The sequence below is a fragment of the Caenorhabditis elegans genome, chromosome II (genome assembly GCF_000002985.6).
Source record: "Caenorhabditis elegans chromosome II".
NCBI classification, from domain to species: Eukaryota; Metazoa; Nematoda; class Chromadorea; order Rhabditida; family Rhabditidae; genus Caenorhabditis; species Caenorhabditis elegans.
In genome coordinates this window covers 11,306,322-11,321,573 of record NC_003280.10, presented here as the reverse complement: position 1 = coordinate 11,321,573, position 15,252 = coordinate 11,306,322, and the positions used below count along the sequence as shown (strand labels likewise).

General features: G+C 35.8%; 4 protein-coding genes and 2 non-coding genes across 7 annotated transcripts; 2 read left to right on the top strand and 4 right to left on the bottom strand.

Annotated features, from left to right (window-relative positions):
* Nucleotides 1-1,882: 1,882 nt before the first annotated feature.
* Nucleotides 1,883-2,351, top strand: nlp-51 (Neuropeptide-Like Protein). Its single transcript, NM_064018.7, has 2 exons — nt 1,883-1,993; nt 2,043-2,351. The coding sequence occupies exons 1-2, from the start codon at nt 1,897-1,899 to the stop codon at nt 2,138-2,140; spliced, it is 195 nt and encodes a 64-aa protein (NP_496419.1). The 5' UTR covers nt 1,883-1,896; the 3' UTR covers nt 2,141-2,351.
* Nucleotides 2,352-7,278: 4,927 nt separating this feature from the next.
* T24F1.9 lies at nt 7,279-7,417 on the bottom strand. The gene has a single exon (NR_051694.1). It is a non-coding gene; the product is annotated as an Unclassified non-coding RNA T24F1.9 (non-coding RNA).
* On the top strand, nt 7,321-8,278 carry T24F1.4 (EGF-like domain-containing protein). The gene is made up of 4 exons (NM_064017.3): nt 7,321-7,393; nt 7,534-7,665; nt 7,790-7,940; nt 7,999-8,278. Exons 1-4 carry the CDS (start codon nt 7,387-7,389, stop codon nt 8,078-8,080), a joined length of 372 nt encoding a protein of 123 aa, NP_496418.2. The 5' UTR covers nt 7,321-7,386; the 3' UTR covers nt 8,081-8,278.
* T24F1.7 (Small integral membrane protein 36) lies at nt 8,228-9,114 on the bottom strand. The gene is made up of 2 exons (NM_001027194.6): nt 8,861-9,114; nt 8,228-8,392 (listed from the first exon to the last, which is right to left on the bottom strand). The coding sequence occupies exons 1-2, from the start codon at nt 9,005-9,007 to the stop codon at nt 8,303-8,305; spliced, it is 237 nt and encodes a 78-aa protein (NP_001022365.1). The 5' UTR covers nt 9,008-9,114; the 3' UTR covers nt 8,228-8,302.
* Nucleotides 9,115-9,633: 519 nt separating this feature from the next.
* Nucleotides 9,634-15,175, bottom strand: rsf-1 (Ras association domain-containing protein 1 homolog). 2 transcript variants are annotated; one of them, NM_001027190.6, is made up of 10 exons: nt 15,117-15,175; nt 14,047-14,134; nt 12,513-12,606; nt 12,299-12,433; nt 11,772-12,003; nt 10,720-11,514; nt 10,318-10,433; nt 10,172-10,275; nt 9,995-10,091; nt 9,634-9,915 (listed from the first exon to the last, which is right to left on the bottom strand). In NM_001027190.6, the coding sequence occupies exons 1-10, from the start codon at nt 15,154-15,156 to the stop codon at nt 9,769-9,771; spliced, it is 1,848 nt and encodes a 615-aa protein (NP_001022361.1). In that variant the 5' UTR covers nt 15,157-15,175; the 3' UTR covers nt 9,634-9,768. The 2 variants fall into 2 exon arrangements, with proteins under 2 accessions (NP_001022361.1, NP_001370200.1); NM_001383950.2 differs by lacking the exons at nt 14,047-14,134; nt 15,117-15,175.
* Nucleotides 13,082-13,231, bottom strand: T24F1.8. Its single transcript, NR_051693.1, has one exon. It is a non-coding gene; the product is annotated as an Unclassified non-coding RNA T24F1.8 (non-coding RNA).
* Nucleotides 15,176-15,252: the final 77 nt, after the last annotated feature.

Genomic DNA, 15,252 nt, shown 5'->3' with positions numbered 1-15,252 from the left:
ACCTTGTGACGTAAACCAGAGCTCCCTCTCTCGAGAATTCGAAATCACAGTCTCGGAAGGACTTTCTGCAGAAGTAGAAGAAGATGAGTCCACTCATATTCCTTGTGATGACTAAGTCCGTGGGTGTGCTTCTTCTCCTGGTATGGTAATCTGGGAAAGTGAAGAGGAGGGCGTGTGAGACCATTATTCAAGTAGTTGGTAAGGCTCCGCCCAGGCTTCAGGAAAGTATAAGAAGCCACGAGGTTTGCAGATTTTAAGTGATTCCTTTTCCATCTTCTCTTCCAGAAAATTTTTGTTTTCAAATCTTTCAAATCCTCAGATCTGCAAATCCATCCTATTAGACTGTTCATTCATATCCACCGTCTCTAAGAAAAGTGACGCATCGTAAAGTCAGTAAAGTCATCGGCTCATAAATTTCCCATCAATCATGTCATCATAGTCACAAAGAAGAATATATAAGAATACATAAACCTGCACCTCCAATTCACAAAATACACTATACTTTTGATTAAATTTCCAGAAATTTCCAAAGAAGAGGCTCAGACTGTTTTATTATTCGTGGTGACTCTCTATTGTTAGCACATCATTCAATTTTCTCACTCATTTTTGATCAAGGGGAGGGAGTGTCATTTCTAATCAGTTCTAATCTAGATTCACATTCAAGAGATGGGAAAATTGTGTGTTTTTCTGGTTCTTCGCAATAATATAAATAGTGAGGTGTTCGATTTTTACGCTCACAATTTGTGGTTTATCCGGATATTGCTAAAAAATATTTTTCTAACCATTAATTTTTTCTATTCGCACTGCGAATTTTGATCTGATTTGATAGAGTGAGTTTTCGTAGTGGTGTGTTGAGTTAGTGAAAGTTCTTGTAATAAAGTCACTTTGATAGGTCGAAGTGCCTGACTCATACCTGCCTACCTCCTGCCTACAGCCTATGAGGTGGAAATTTACTCTACAGGGCTGCTAGAAGAAAAACGTAGCGTCGAGTTTTACAGCGCCCGACAATTTTTGCGTCAGTATAAAGTTGAAGAACTGCAAAGAACTATTCATACGTATTTTGGCAGTAGGCACCACTGTAGGCCAAGGCCACCTTGTAGGCAGACATTTTTGTGCCAATATTAAACTTTCCTGAAAGTTTCTTTAGACATAGAAATTCACACTTATCTTCTTTTAAAGCTGGTCAAGATCATATTTGGATTTGCACAAAACTTCCAAAACTTCTGACAAAACTGTAGATAAAATTTCAAGCATATTACTATTTTTAAGGCCTTGATTCCTCATTAAAAAACAAAGATATATCACCTTTTAACATTGTGGAGTCTCTATTTTCAACATTATGACAACCCAAATTTGGTAAAACTCCTGTAGAAAATGACGATTTGTTTTGTTATAGACAAACATGTTCAGAATTCAGAATTTCACAAAACGTGGCAAAGTTGGTTCGAATTCCCATAGTTTTTAGTTTTTAACTTGAATTCTATTATATATTTCACAACTCTCTACATTTTTAAGAATTTAGCTCTAATTCATCTTACATAATGGTATTTTTCTGAAAACAATAATCCAGCAAAATCCCAAGATCATATTACAGCAATTGCAAAAACAACTCAAAGAACACCTACATTGTATCTGGGTGTGTTCGCCACTAGAAAAAAAAGCTAAAAGATCTCTTTTTGTTCTTGATAAAAAATATTTCAATTCCATTTGATAACCGGAAGCAATCCCCCCAACCCCCTTCCCCAACACCTTGTGACATATAGACATTCCTTAGATAGTACCAGTTATTTTCCAAGTTTCTTATTATTACTCTCGACTTTTTCTCACCTTTTTCCACACGCCCACACAGACCTGGTATAAAACTGAACCTGTGTTTTTCTTCAGTTTCAAATCAAAATGCGATTCCTCATCTTGGCTCTCCTCGTGCTCTTCGCCATCACCCAGGCCTACCCATCAAGTGACTACCAACCTCGATACCGGAAAAGTCAGACTCGTGAGTTTACATATTGCTCAGCTTAGATTTTTCAAGAAATTAAGTTCAGAAGAAGCCAACATCCAGCCATTCATTCGATTCCGTAAATCGACTCAACCCCAGCATAACTGGATGTTCCGTCCGGACGTGGCTCCATATTTTGAGTAGACATTTTCTGATCTCAATACACACCAAAAACTCACCAATGTTAGACACAAAAAACAACCAAACAAACTCTTTTATTTATATTTTTATTATTATTATCCTTCTTTTATATTTCGAGGGGAAATTTGAAATTGTGAGCACTATTCGATTTTTTGTCATTCGTCGTCTGATTCTTAATTGATATTTTGATACTAATAAAAGATTCAATTGTTGTTTTCAATTTGTAGTTAGTTACGTTTCTGAAAGTTCCAGTTTTCAAATTGTATTCAGGACACATAAGAAATTTGTCAGGTATAACGGCCATTTCTGATTTTTAATTGTTTTTAAAAATTTCCAAATGGCAAAATAATTGTTCATCAACAGTTTCAGGGTTTGATTTTCATTTTTCAACTCTTGGGATGAGTTGAGATCTGAGCACAAAACAAAGACGCCTTTTTCTTTTCCCAACAATAGGTATGTATAGCTTTGTAGAAAAATATTCTGAAACAGGCTTGGTCACCAGAAGTACTGAAAATCTGTAAATGGTTGATCTGCCGGATTTGCCAAAAAGTTGAAAAATGGCAACTTTCCAATTTGGCAAATTGCCAAGTTTTTGATTGTCGAACATTAAAAAAATTAAAATTAAACCTATAATATCTGTGTATTTTAAAATTTTCAGTTTATTTTTCAAATTAAATATTAAAATATCGTCAGTGGAGGTTTGACCTAAATTTACATAGTCTAACATGCCCGAAAATTACAACAAATCACTAGAAAATATTTTCTGTAAATCGGGCAAATTTTCCACAAATAATTAGATTTTTTTTGAAAAAAATCTATAATGCTGCTTGTTTGAACCCCTACGGAAAAATTAAAAATTTTTCGATTTTTCAACATAGTATTTCCACAAAAAGTGCACTTATGTTGCGATGGGATTTGTTGTTTTTTTTTTCTACAAGTATATATCAAATCAAGTGTACCCCTCGCAGATATTTGTCTACTTTATATTTCAAATGTTCCATCCCCAAGACACTTATCAAAATCAAACATACATTTTTGTTAAACATTGCTCAATTTCAGTGTTTTTTTTTTCATCCTCTTGCAATTCGTGATTTTGGGGTTTTTGCAGCAAAAAAATATCGTCAGAATTTGAAAAATGTGGCTTGAGTATTCTGTGTATTTAAGTATTCTGATATCAGCTATAGTAGAATTTAAGATTCCAGAATTTCTGAGAAGTACCTATAAAAGCAGAGCCGATTGAAGGTATCTGAATTTATTTTTGTTTTTTGTTCAACTTCACCAATTTTTAAACAAAATTGCTAACGTTTCTGACAGTTGCAAATGTATTTTTGTACACATAAAGGTATGTTATAAGTTTTTATCAGTTTCTGAACATTTTTCTAATAAAATCTTTTAAATTAAATGAATTTCATTATTATATTGAATTGTCAAGCTCATTTTTGCAAAATTTCATTAGAAATACCAAGTCACAGTTGACAAAATAATTTTCAAACACAACTTTTGATTTGCATTAGCACCAATTGGAATTGTCTTTAAATTCATCGAAAATGTATTGAAACTTAAAAAATCAATATTAGACTTTCTAGAAGAAACGTGAAATTGGTGGAAACCTCTTTAAAATTTCCAAAATTACGGTATGAACTTTCCATTGACAGTGTCAATAAAATAAAATGACAGCTTTAGGAACGTTTTTGAACAATATTTTGTCTTATTCGTACTCTAGAAAGTACAACTTTGATCCATAATTCGACTACTAACCTGTGACCAATTTTAAAAGTGAAAGTGAAAGTAGAAAGTGAAAGTAAGTGAAAAATTTATTTTTTTTTAAAGGTTTGCTCAATGGTAGGGCTCCAATAGGAATATCGTATACATAGTGTTTATACAATTTCTGAAAATTTCCAGCCACCGCTTGGAAAGCTGGAAGATTTATTAAAAATTGATCATTTAAATAATTTTAAATCGCTGGCGCATGTTTGAACCCTTCCAATTTGCACAGATCTGAAACATAAATAGGTGTGCTTCTTGGGATCTTTGGTGCTGATATTAAAATTTACCCCAAAATATTATCGATGTAGTTATTTGATTACATGAGAAATTGAATTTACAATATATTTGATACTAACAAATTTTAAGTCAAAATATTCCTATTTTTCTTTACCTAGTCCTTGGTCAGAAAAAAATTTTGCGAGCTCATAAAAGTGTGTCTAGGTCAGGTGCCTCCTCATTAATCCACGATTAATCCACTCAATTGTTCGTTCGACTGAAAACGTGTAAATGTCACATTTTCATTAGCACATTCTTCTGCCATTCATTTTCATTTAACAATGGATTATCCTATTACGCATCAATTGAGTGCTCGATGGCACCGGAAAATGAAAAAAAGGCAGAATGCTTCCTGGCCCAGAAGCACCCGGCAATTGATATCCAGAGACAGAAACAGAGAGAGAAAGAGGCTCTCAGTTTCTCTTGAAGACAACTTTTTTTCGCGGAGACTAACAGCCACCCTCCCAAAAAAACTTTTTGCTGTTACTCACTACTCACATCCTTCCTTCCTTACAAACCAAATAACAAAGTTTTTTTTGGAGAATCTTCTTCTCGGGATATATGTTTCTCTTTTTTATTTATTTCTTCTCCACCCGGCTTCTTGAAACTCATCGTTTCCGTCTATCATTTTTCTCATTTCATTGCACCATGTGCATATGTGCTAACGGATATAAGAGAGCTTTGAGACGAGAGAAAAAAGATTGATTCTCTCTGGTCTCTCCGGAAATTATTCTATTTTTATTGGTGGCTGGCAAAAATCTGATTATCATCAATCAGTTCGCTTGTTCCCCCAGTTTTTGACCGGATTGTTATTGGCATCCAAGTTTGCAACTACTGTAGAACTGTCCTAAAATTGCATTTTTTCCTAATTTTTTTTATTTTTTTTTTATTTTTTTCCTAATTTAGAGACCAGAATTTTGAGAATTCTTTTATTTTTGGAAGGTTTTTGATCGCTAGTACCTCAGATCACTAGATAGTAAATCAATAACCTCGTCGTTTTTAAAGTTTTTGATCTGATTCTAATTAAAAAAAATTGTTTACAGCTAAACCAGTTCACAAAAAAAATTCTGATAACTGGAATTCAATTTTTCCTCCAATTTAATTTTTTGTTTTTTTGAAATTGTATTATTTCTTACTTTCTTATTTTCCTTACCCAATTCAATTTCGACGACTATTCCGGGAACAAACCGAGATTTTTTGTTCTATTTTTTGGTTTTCCGGCTTCCACTTTTCCTCAACTCACATCACTTTTTAGTCGCGTCTTCCCTTTTCTTATCAGCTTCTTGAATGACTTGACAGCTTCTCCTCGTGGGCGTTTTTAGGACATCTCGGAAGTTGAGCTCCGAAAGGAAGACTTGTTAGATTTCAGAGTTCATGTAATTCGAGACATATTCTTCTATTCTTGGGTTTCAATTTTTGCTTCTTTTGGTTGTTTCTCCTTGTGATTTACGGCTAAGTACATTTGGAATTTCAGATTTTTTGAAAAAAATTCTAACGAACATTTTTTGGCTAATTTTAATTTTCATGATAATTTTAAAGATATGTATTAAAATTATTCTGGCATATTTAAAGATTTTCTAGTAAACAAATTGCCTGGCTGCCTGCCTATCTCCATGTTCCATCAAGCTTTCAGCGACTATATTTAAATAAATTCGCTGAAAGTTTGATAGAATTGGGCATGGATACGATGCGCACACCTTTGCGAATAAAGAAAATAGGCGGTAGGCATGCGTGTAGGCCCACTAGGCAGGCGGGCTTGAGGCATTTCTAAACTCTGAATATCCATCTTAAACTATTTGAACAAAGTACACCAGAGAATGTCTTCTTCTACATTATTCAGTTCCGTTGTGTATGTGTGTATGTGTCACATTGAAAGAAAAACGGAGTAGCGAAACCAATTTGCAGAATGCTTTTCTTTTCCGTGCTTTTTCTATGCGTTTCTCGAGTTCAGGGCGAGCAGTCTTGAGGTGCTGAAATAGAGAATAATAGGTGCCCTTTACGGACACCACCACTTTCTACCATTTATCCCCTTTCTTAAAAGGTGTCAGTACACCAGTTCTATACTACAAATCTCGGCTTATCCGTGTGCTTGGAGCCCGGCGGTGGCTCACACACAAGACCTCATAAAGCCAACAGATTTATGGGTTGAACACTCCTTCCCATTCATTTTGAAATGTGTTTTTTATGGATGTGTCTCTTTTTGTTGTTGTGTCAAAACAAATGAATAATAAAGAGGATTTTTTTTTCGAAGGGGGAGTTCCGAGCATATTACTGTTTTATTATTTTATTGACGCCTGGATGGGTTGAGCTTAGTTTTAGTTATTTTTTTACAAATAAATTGTTGGAGCCGTTTTTTAAGCAAATTTGAATTTGCGCCAGCGTAGTTGACGTACATATTTTGCGTTTACTAAAATTGATTGTTTTTTCTCAGGGTTCGTGTAACTTATTGAGTCCTCGTAGAGTACACGCGGTTGGTTTCTAAAGAGCGTGTTTTCGTTTTCGATTTGCCTAGGTTTCTATGACTGCTTGCATTCAAGGTGACCTACGTCTACCTAAACCTATTAACCAACTGAAACAGTTGTTTATTATTCCGATACTGTGCTTGCGGTTCTCAGAAAATATCGTGCTTCACGGTATGAGACAGGCAGGTAGACTTGAGACAGACAGGTAGGCCTACCGTGAAAATCACCTCTTTTTTCGAATTGTTTCGAATTTTTTTTCAAAGCTAAATGGAAACATATATGCGGAAAAAACTTGAGACCAGTGATTTTCAAATAAGAAAGTTTTTTCTAGAGTAATAAATCAAACAACTTGGAGAAAAGCTTTTCTCGAAAAGTGCATTGTATATTTAACGTTTTCATAAACTTTTTCTTTGAATAGCTGGAAATATAGAAACAATTTTAAATTCCTAGAACCTATTCTTTAAAATGAACTCGAAATCAAAGAACCAATTACCTCTCAAAATCAGGTGGCTCCATATAAAGCATTGCTTAATTCTTCCCCTCTGGGTGTTTCTTTGTGCATGTCATGTCTAGAATATTAAAAACGGCGACTTTTTGGTGCCTCTCTGCCTCCCCTGCTTCTTTTTATTCCTTTTCGTCTTCGTACGCCCAATTTCACATTGTCTCATGCTCCAAAACTTTGCAGATCTTTTCCATTTCATTCGGCTAAGCAGACAAGAAAACGAAGAAGAAGCTCTTGAGGAAATGGCTAGTAAGTTTTGTTTTCCTTTTTTTTCAATTTTATTTCTCCTCGGGGAGTTCGGTTTGTGTACCTAGTAGGTTAGGGAACTCTTTCTGGAAAAGGGGTTGAAGGGTTTTTTTTGAAGCTTTCAGAAATTTCAGAAATTTCAGACTGCCCTCCACACTGGACCGGCGCCGCATGTGACTGGCCAATTTGTGTGCATGGCCGGGCGAATCCCGCTACAAAACTTTGCAATTGCCACAACTATTACTCGCCGCCGTTTTGTATTTCGTGCTTGCCAGGTAACACAATTTAAAAATTTAACTTTCTTCCTAGTAATCTTTCAGTAATTAGGTGTAACTAGGAGTACTGTAGAAAGTTGCCAAACTGATGCAGAACCATTTCTAAAGCATAATAAAATTTCAGGCTATTGGGGTGAATCATGTGACCGTCAGCCCTTGAAGGGAGTGACATCTGCAAGCGATTTTCCAATTCGTATTCCTCCAATCTTAATCAAGCCGATCCTAATCGCAATCGCGATATTAATTTTGCTGATGGTGGTCATTTTGATTTACAGGTAGGTTAAAATGTCAACTCAAAGCTTTTAGATCACTAGTGATAATTCAATTTTCTAGAGTCCGTATCTACATACAGAGCCGAAAACCGCCTCGTTATGATGATATCGCTAAGGATCAGCCGCCTCCATACTCTTCTTGAATTAAAAAATCTCTCTCTCAACAAAAACTTTTTTAACCTCCCTGTGCTTCAATTCACTTTGTATGCTTGTTACGAGTTATTTTCTTACGAATTCCCATCGAAATTTTTCTTATAAAAATCTACTGAATTGATTGTTTAAAAATATGTAATAAATGAACGTTTCATTAGTCGAGATTTGGAATAACAATAAATTAGATTTTATTTTTCTGCGTAGATTTTTCTTCATTCTTGGATGACACGCTCTTCGCCGGTCCGACCATTGGTCACCGTGATTTTTGGAAGAGGTCCAAGGTCTCGTGGAGGTTCAGGAGTCTGAAAATTGAGAATTAGAAAATGTGAAACTCCAAAAAAAATGAGTCCAGAATTTAATAAAAATTTTGTGTCAAAAAAACTTTTAGGTATTAAATAACTACAATGTACATTTAAATCATAGACTAAGCGAGTATCCAAACTTTAAAAGTTGATGTCAGATGCAGAAGTGTGGCGGTTTTATGAAGGCACCTGTCTATCTAATGCCTAATTCGATAGTCAGTCGCTAAACCGAAATATGTCGGGTGCTTGAATTTGCTTGAATTGACAGCACTGAAGGTAAGCTTAATCTAGTATATTGCACAAATACCAAGCTCTTGATTTTACGCCACATATCAGAGAAGTAGGCAGCATTTTTGTGGATCTCCATGGAAAACAGAATTGTCAAAAAAACTAAAAAGTAAAAAGTAACCGGACACCTAAAATAACGGAGGCACCATTCAACAACAAAAAAAAACAAAAATCTCTCACCTTGCGTCTATTGTACTTGAAGTGGCATTCTTTGAGGCAGGCAATAAGTAAAATAAGTAGAATAGCCGTCAGAATGCACACCGGAACTAGCTGTTCCCATGTCGTCGGACCACCGTCGTATTCGTCAATAATCGGTTCGCTGGTCATTTTTCTCAGAGGAGCATATTTCTTGAACTGGAGAGCAGCAGCTTCGCAAGAGCAAGGGGCTGCTCTGGTTGTTGTTGTTGCTCCAAGAGCCAGTGCAAATAAAAGGCGGTAGAGAGAGACAGTGTCCGGACGGTGCGAAATCGTGAGCCTGCAGTCTATTGTATCCGAAAACGGACAGAGAGAGAGGCAGAGAGAGCCACCATTTACGGATCTCGTTGCATTGTTTTTGCATTCTGATTTTTTTCGTAAATTGTGGAGGATCAAGCAAAGGTGTTTAGTCGTTTATAAATAGAATTGAAATCCGAAACGTAAAGAAATTTTCGAACCTTGATTTTGGATGTTTTCAAGCCTTTTGAAATGATTTGGTAACATTGGAGCTCGAATATTTTGAAGTTTTTAGAATTTTGGAATCTAGAACTAGAATTAAGGAAACTTCAGACATCTAAGAATCAAAATTTTTAATTCATCACGGTATTTGGCGCCAACTTTTTCTCAAGTTCAGTCCAAAACTTGACATGGTTACACTATTGAGCTTTTGAACCTCGTTGGATCCGATCTACGGCTAGTTGGCGCGGATCACCGTTTTCTCTGATCTTTTGTCTCTGATATTTTGAAATTCTGTTCAATTTAAATTACAAAGTATTTTATTCTATAGCCAATTGGATGGGAGAAAAGTGACATCAAAAATGAAACTGTAGTAGAGTTTGTGGAAATCCGTACAAAGTGAGGAAAGAATGGAATAATACATTGTTATGAAATGTTTACAAATTCGTTGACTGGTCCATATTTTGTTTCTTGAGATACTCGAGATTCACATAGTCCGGGTCTTCTCCCATGATAGCGTTCTTGATTGTTCCCGAGAAGAGCATACTGTCTGATGTTCCATACTCATCCTGGTTGCGAAGGAACTGGAAAATATGGTGTTTGTAGAGTTAGACAGGTATAGCAGCTGACATTACACAGGTTCAGCCACTTGTTACGTCTTACCTCTTCATCTAAAAATGGATTGGTCTGAACCATCGGCTGCGCGGCTGCATCGGGAACCGAATGACCTCGTTGACGGAGTTCCGCATCAAGATGATACCTGAAAATGAAAACACCTGACGGTTAAGTGCACTTGTCAATATTTGCTAAAGCTTTTGCCCATGACGTTTTTCCTCTCACCTGTATTGTTGATATTTCTGTTGAGTTTGGAAGACGTACTGCTTCTCCTCCATTCCCAAAATTCGCAAGAAGTTTTCCAATTCGGGAATTTCAAAAGCGTCCCACTAAAATACGAAATTGCAATCAAGAAAAGAAAAGATGCATACCAGAATGTCACCAGTGTCGTTTTCCTGCAACACCAAAGCTCGGCCACAATGTGGGCTCTGCCAATTGAGCACAACTTTTAGAGGACACGCGTCGTCAGATATTCTCGTTAGCTTTCCTGAAAACAACAATTGGGTTAATCTGAATACACAGTTTTTAGAACGAAAATTTTCTTTTTAAAAGTTTGACAATTTATTACATTTTTCTTTCAACATTTGGCAATTAACCAAAAGTCTAATTTGGAAAACTACCTAAGTTTTGGTAAATTGGGAAATTAATCAAATTTTGTCAATTTTTTAAAAATTTACCGAACATTTGGCAATTTACCAAAATTTTGCCAAATTTTCAATGTGTTTTCAAAAACTTCTCCTACAATTCTGACACTTTCCAGAACCTTTACTTACTGTTCAATGTACATGTAGCCTCATCAGTAATCTGTTCGCACTCATAAAGTGCAAACTTCCTCGGGTTATCGGCAACTCGGAACTTCTTCAGCAGTGTTACAATCATTTTTCTCGCAGTTGTCTTGCTATCGATATTTATCACTTTTGCAGTGTTTCTCGGTAAGAAAAATGAAGTAATTGTTCTTAAAGATGTGGTTTTTGCCGTCGACTTTGCAGTATTCACAACATCATAAACAGTTGGTGGAATGACTCCTTGAACAACACTAATCGGTCGGCTCAAATTCATATTGACATGAATGTGACCTCCAAAGTTGACACCGTCCTCATGTAATGTGATTTCCATTCCCTTTGCCAAAGAGTTATAGGAATGGATTTTCCGTTCGAGATCCATTTCCTTGTACTCATCAGTCCACTCAAATGGTGTATCTTCCTTTACATATCTTTCCACAACTCTTAACGTGGCATATCTGGACTCTGGTGGAGCACTTGGTTCTTTCGTCCTGAGACTATCAACTGGTGAAAAGGATTTGGGTAATGTAAAGGAATTTTTCACGGAAAAAATTGGATTCTCTGCTGAAATCCCTGCTGAATTTCCATTGCCGTTTTCCTTATCAGATCCAGTGCTAGAGCTCATTGCTGGTGGAAGAATAAGACCTTTTGGAATGGTTCCGAGAGTACCGTCAAGTTGTGGATAAATTGAGTCAAATTCAGTTGAAGAAGCGAGAGAGCTTCCAGGAGATCTACAGTCAAGGGTCACTAAGTCACGACATCTTGCATGGCAGGTGTAGTTACAATCTGAAAATGTTTAATTTACAGGTGGGGCTGCATTCGGGAATAAACCAAGACTTTGAATATTATCTATTATTTCAAAACTTACCAAAAAATCAGTATTACCAACTTAGTCGCTGCCGTCAAAATGTGAGTTTTTTTTTTTTACTTTTGTGTACCAAAATTTTCCAAATAAAAATTAGGGAAATTTTCAATTTGAGCGAATATTTCCAAAAATGTTCCTTATTTTCCCCAATCCCAACTATGTATAGAAAAACCCTTACGTTCACACTTGAGCGCTTCCTTCAGAATACCCCAAATGAAATCTCCGCACTTGTCGCACCATGTTGGATGTAGTAGGGAATGTGTTTTGAAACTGTGATTATTTATCTTATTTGCTCCTCCTCCAGTTGTTATCAGGTCTTTCAGAGGGCCAAAGTGTTGCCGTTCTATTGTATCATTCCAAACGTGGTTCGAATCCAAATCGGCGAGAAATGTGGCGCCGAAATCCCAGATCTGGAAAAAAAAGGAAAAAATATACAATAGACGGTCGACTTCAAATATGTGTAAAATGTCAACACATTCTGCTAGTCTGTTTTAGTATTTTTCAAGCAATTTTCATCAGTTCAACTTCTACAAAAGTTCAAGTTTCAATATTTGCATTATCAATTATGAGGGCCTAATTTTAAAGGCTTGCCTTAATTGACTAATCTATGTACATTCTCTGACACTTTTTCAGACAATTATAACAGTCTTCTTTTATTTTCAAATATTTGAATTTGAACTCTGAACTGCGCTTTAAAAAACGTACATCAACCTGCTCTCCATCATCCTCCTGCCCTGCTCCACCAAAATGATCAAGCTGTACTGGCCTAAAGACGAGTGTACTCTCATCGTACTCGCCAATTGATTGCTCACTTTGTGGGCTACTTGTCGATGATGTCTCCTGCAACACTCAATCATCTCATCACCTTTTCCCACTGGATCCTGTCACACATAGACTAAAAAATAGGTAAAATACCCACCATTTTCTCGTCGTCCGATTTTATTCCCAACTGTGACATCCAATCGGGAAACAGACTCAATTGTGAGAGTTTTGTTCGAAGACCTCCGAACCAGCTGGAAAGAAAAAAAATTTGGTTGTGAAAGTGTGGATGATGCTCTTTGGTGACAGGAAATAGTGCGAGAAGTGGTGGAGTGTGGGTAGAGAAAGAAATTGAAAAGAGCAGATGGTCGTTTGGGTGGCGCAGAATGTCAAGGGTCGAGGATGCAAATGGTGAAGAGCTAGTGAACGGTTTTATGAGGAAATTATCGGTGGTTTATAAAGGATGAATTGGGTAATAATTGGGTTCTATAAAACTCTTAAATTAAATAACCAGAAGGAACAAAAAAGTTTGCCTGCCTTCAAAGTTACCTACCCCTACTAAGTGTATACATGCTTTCCTACTGCACAATATATGAAATGTCAAACACATTATTTAATTCAGAAGTGTATTACTGTAAAAAACAAGCCAAAAACTGAGGTCAAAGTACCTAGATAGTAAGTAGGTAGGTAAGTAGGTAGGTAGGTATAGAGTTGCGTCTACATTCCATGGTGATTTTCGCGGAACGTCGTACTTAGCTAATCCTATCACGCAGCTCTTGGCATGCGCCTGGCACCCAAGTAGGTAGGTAGGCACGAACGCCTAAAGGTGTCCCTTCCATTTGCCTTAATTTTAGCGTATAGTATTGACAAACGCTGAATAATACTCTAGAACATTAATTATGAAGTGCAACATTAAAAATGTGAAAGTTTATCCGCTGTATAATATATTGCGAAAATTCCAAATCAATAAACATATATCAAATTGATAAACATTTAGTAGGTTTTTCGTGAAAATGAAGATTTCATCATGAAAAGATAGGAAAATTGAAAAGGCAGTCAAGCAGAGAGAGATAATTGAATGTTTCCGTTTTATCAAAACATATGTTTTCTCATTTTCATCAATTTCCGCAAACGTCTTGCAAGAGAGATTTGAATCCAGAAAAAAAGTGTGCTTGGCACTGCATATACGTCAATATAGCCGAAGATTATCAGCTCAGATGCAAATCTTTTTGGATATTATATAAACTCCCAGAAAATATAAAATTTGTGGCTAGGCCACTGTACTTTGGTGACTTATATCTCAATTCAATTTAAAGATATTAAAAAAATTAAAACTACAAAGTTATAGAGAAACAACCAATAAGTATTTTGTTAGTTGACAGTTTTTTGATAAAACCAAAGATAGTGGAGGTATGAGCTGTCAAAGTTGGGAGTAACACATGGTGCATCGACGCATCGTTAGCATCTACTTCAGTTCGGCCTAACTATGGGAATAAATCTAAATAGACTAAGTTGTGTACCCATTAAAACATGACAAACGAGATCCATTGAGCACCTGAAGTCCAGTTGGAAAAAAGTGAAAACGAAAGAAACGACCTTATGATCGAGTAGAACCGAGGATCGATAAGTTGGATGGGACGCGGGGGATACGCAGACATTATAAGACATTAGAAATTCAATCAGATTTCACATACCTAATGTTAGATGAAGATGTCGACGGTTGGAAGGCGTATGATTGGTAGGTTGGGTCGTCAGTCGCCACACGGACACTTTGTTCACTCTCTGAAAACTTCTTCTTCTTTTTTCTTTGCTTTCACTGATATCTATAGGCTTTTTGCTATCTTTTGCCCCACACAGAAAGAGTGTTCTCTTTTCTCTCTTGTCACTTCACTTTCAACTGATTGTCAATAAAAAATGAGGAGAGTGAAATGTTGTAAACGAAACGTGCTCGTTGTGCAGAAACTCATCGCGTGCAATTTTTGATATAGATCTGAGCTACTGTTTTTTTGTTGATAAACTTTAAAGTTGGAAATTGGTGGAGTTCCAGTTTATGATTCGTTTTTTGAACAGATAATGTCAGGACCGCAGTTGAGAATTGGAAGGAGTATCGTAAGTCGAAAAATTGTTAAAACCGGTTATAGTGTCCATAGTGTCTAACATAAGTAAGTTATAGTAGTTATAGTTATAGTTATAGTTGTAGTTATAGTTGTAGTTGTAGTAGTTGTAGTTATAGTCATGGTGTCGACAGACGTCTAAGATGCCCAAAATAATTTAGCAAAACTTTTCAACAAATTTTTCAAATATTGTTATTTACAGTCAAAAAATGATCATAATTTTGGAAGTTGAACAAAAAATTTCTTTTTTTCTACGAGTTTTGTATTTTACCATGTATAAATTGTTATCATATAATCATTCTAATGGGTTCAAATTTGCAGACATTCTCGACATTACCCAAATAGTCCTCACTTTTAAAATATTTGCCAATTTGTTTTGGAAAATTGGCAGTTTACCAAATCCCTGCTAGAAATATTGGCAATTTGCCAAAATATCGGCAAAAATTTGGCAATTTACAAAAACGTTTTGGAAAATTAGGCAACTCACTAAAACTTTCTTTTTCAATCTAACTTTTATATATATATGTTTTCTCAACCATTTAATATGGTCAGTGGCCTAGAAAAGTCAAAATGCCTGACAGTTTTGACACAACCTTTAAAATTTTTCCTGTTGTTTAATAAAAACAAAAATTAAAAATTTGAAAACTCACCTTTAGCTTTATCATTATTATTTACAACGGACCGAAGCATGTGCACATACAGTTTTGATCTGAAATCATCATACATTCCATATTCAAAAGTACAAATTTAAAGTCAAAGTCAGCAGCATAAGTACATACACACGGT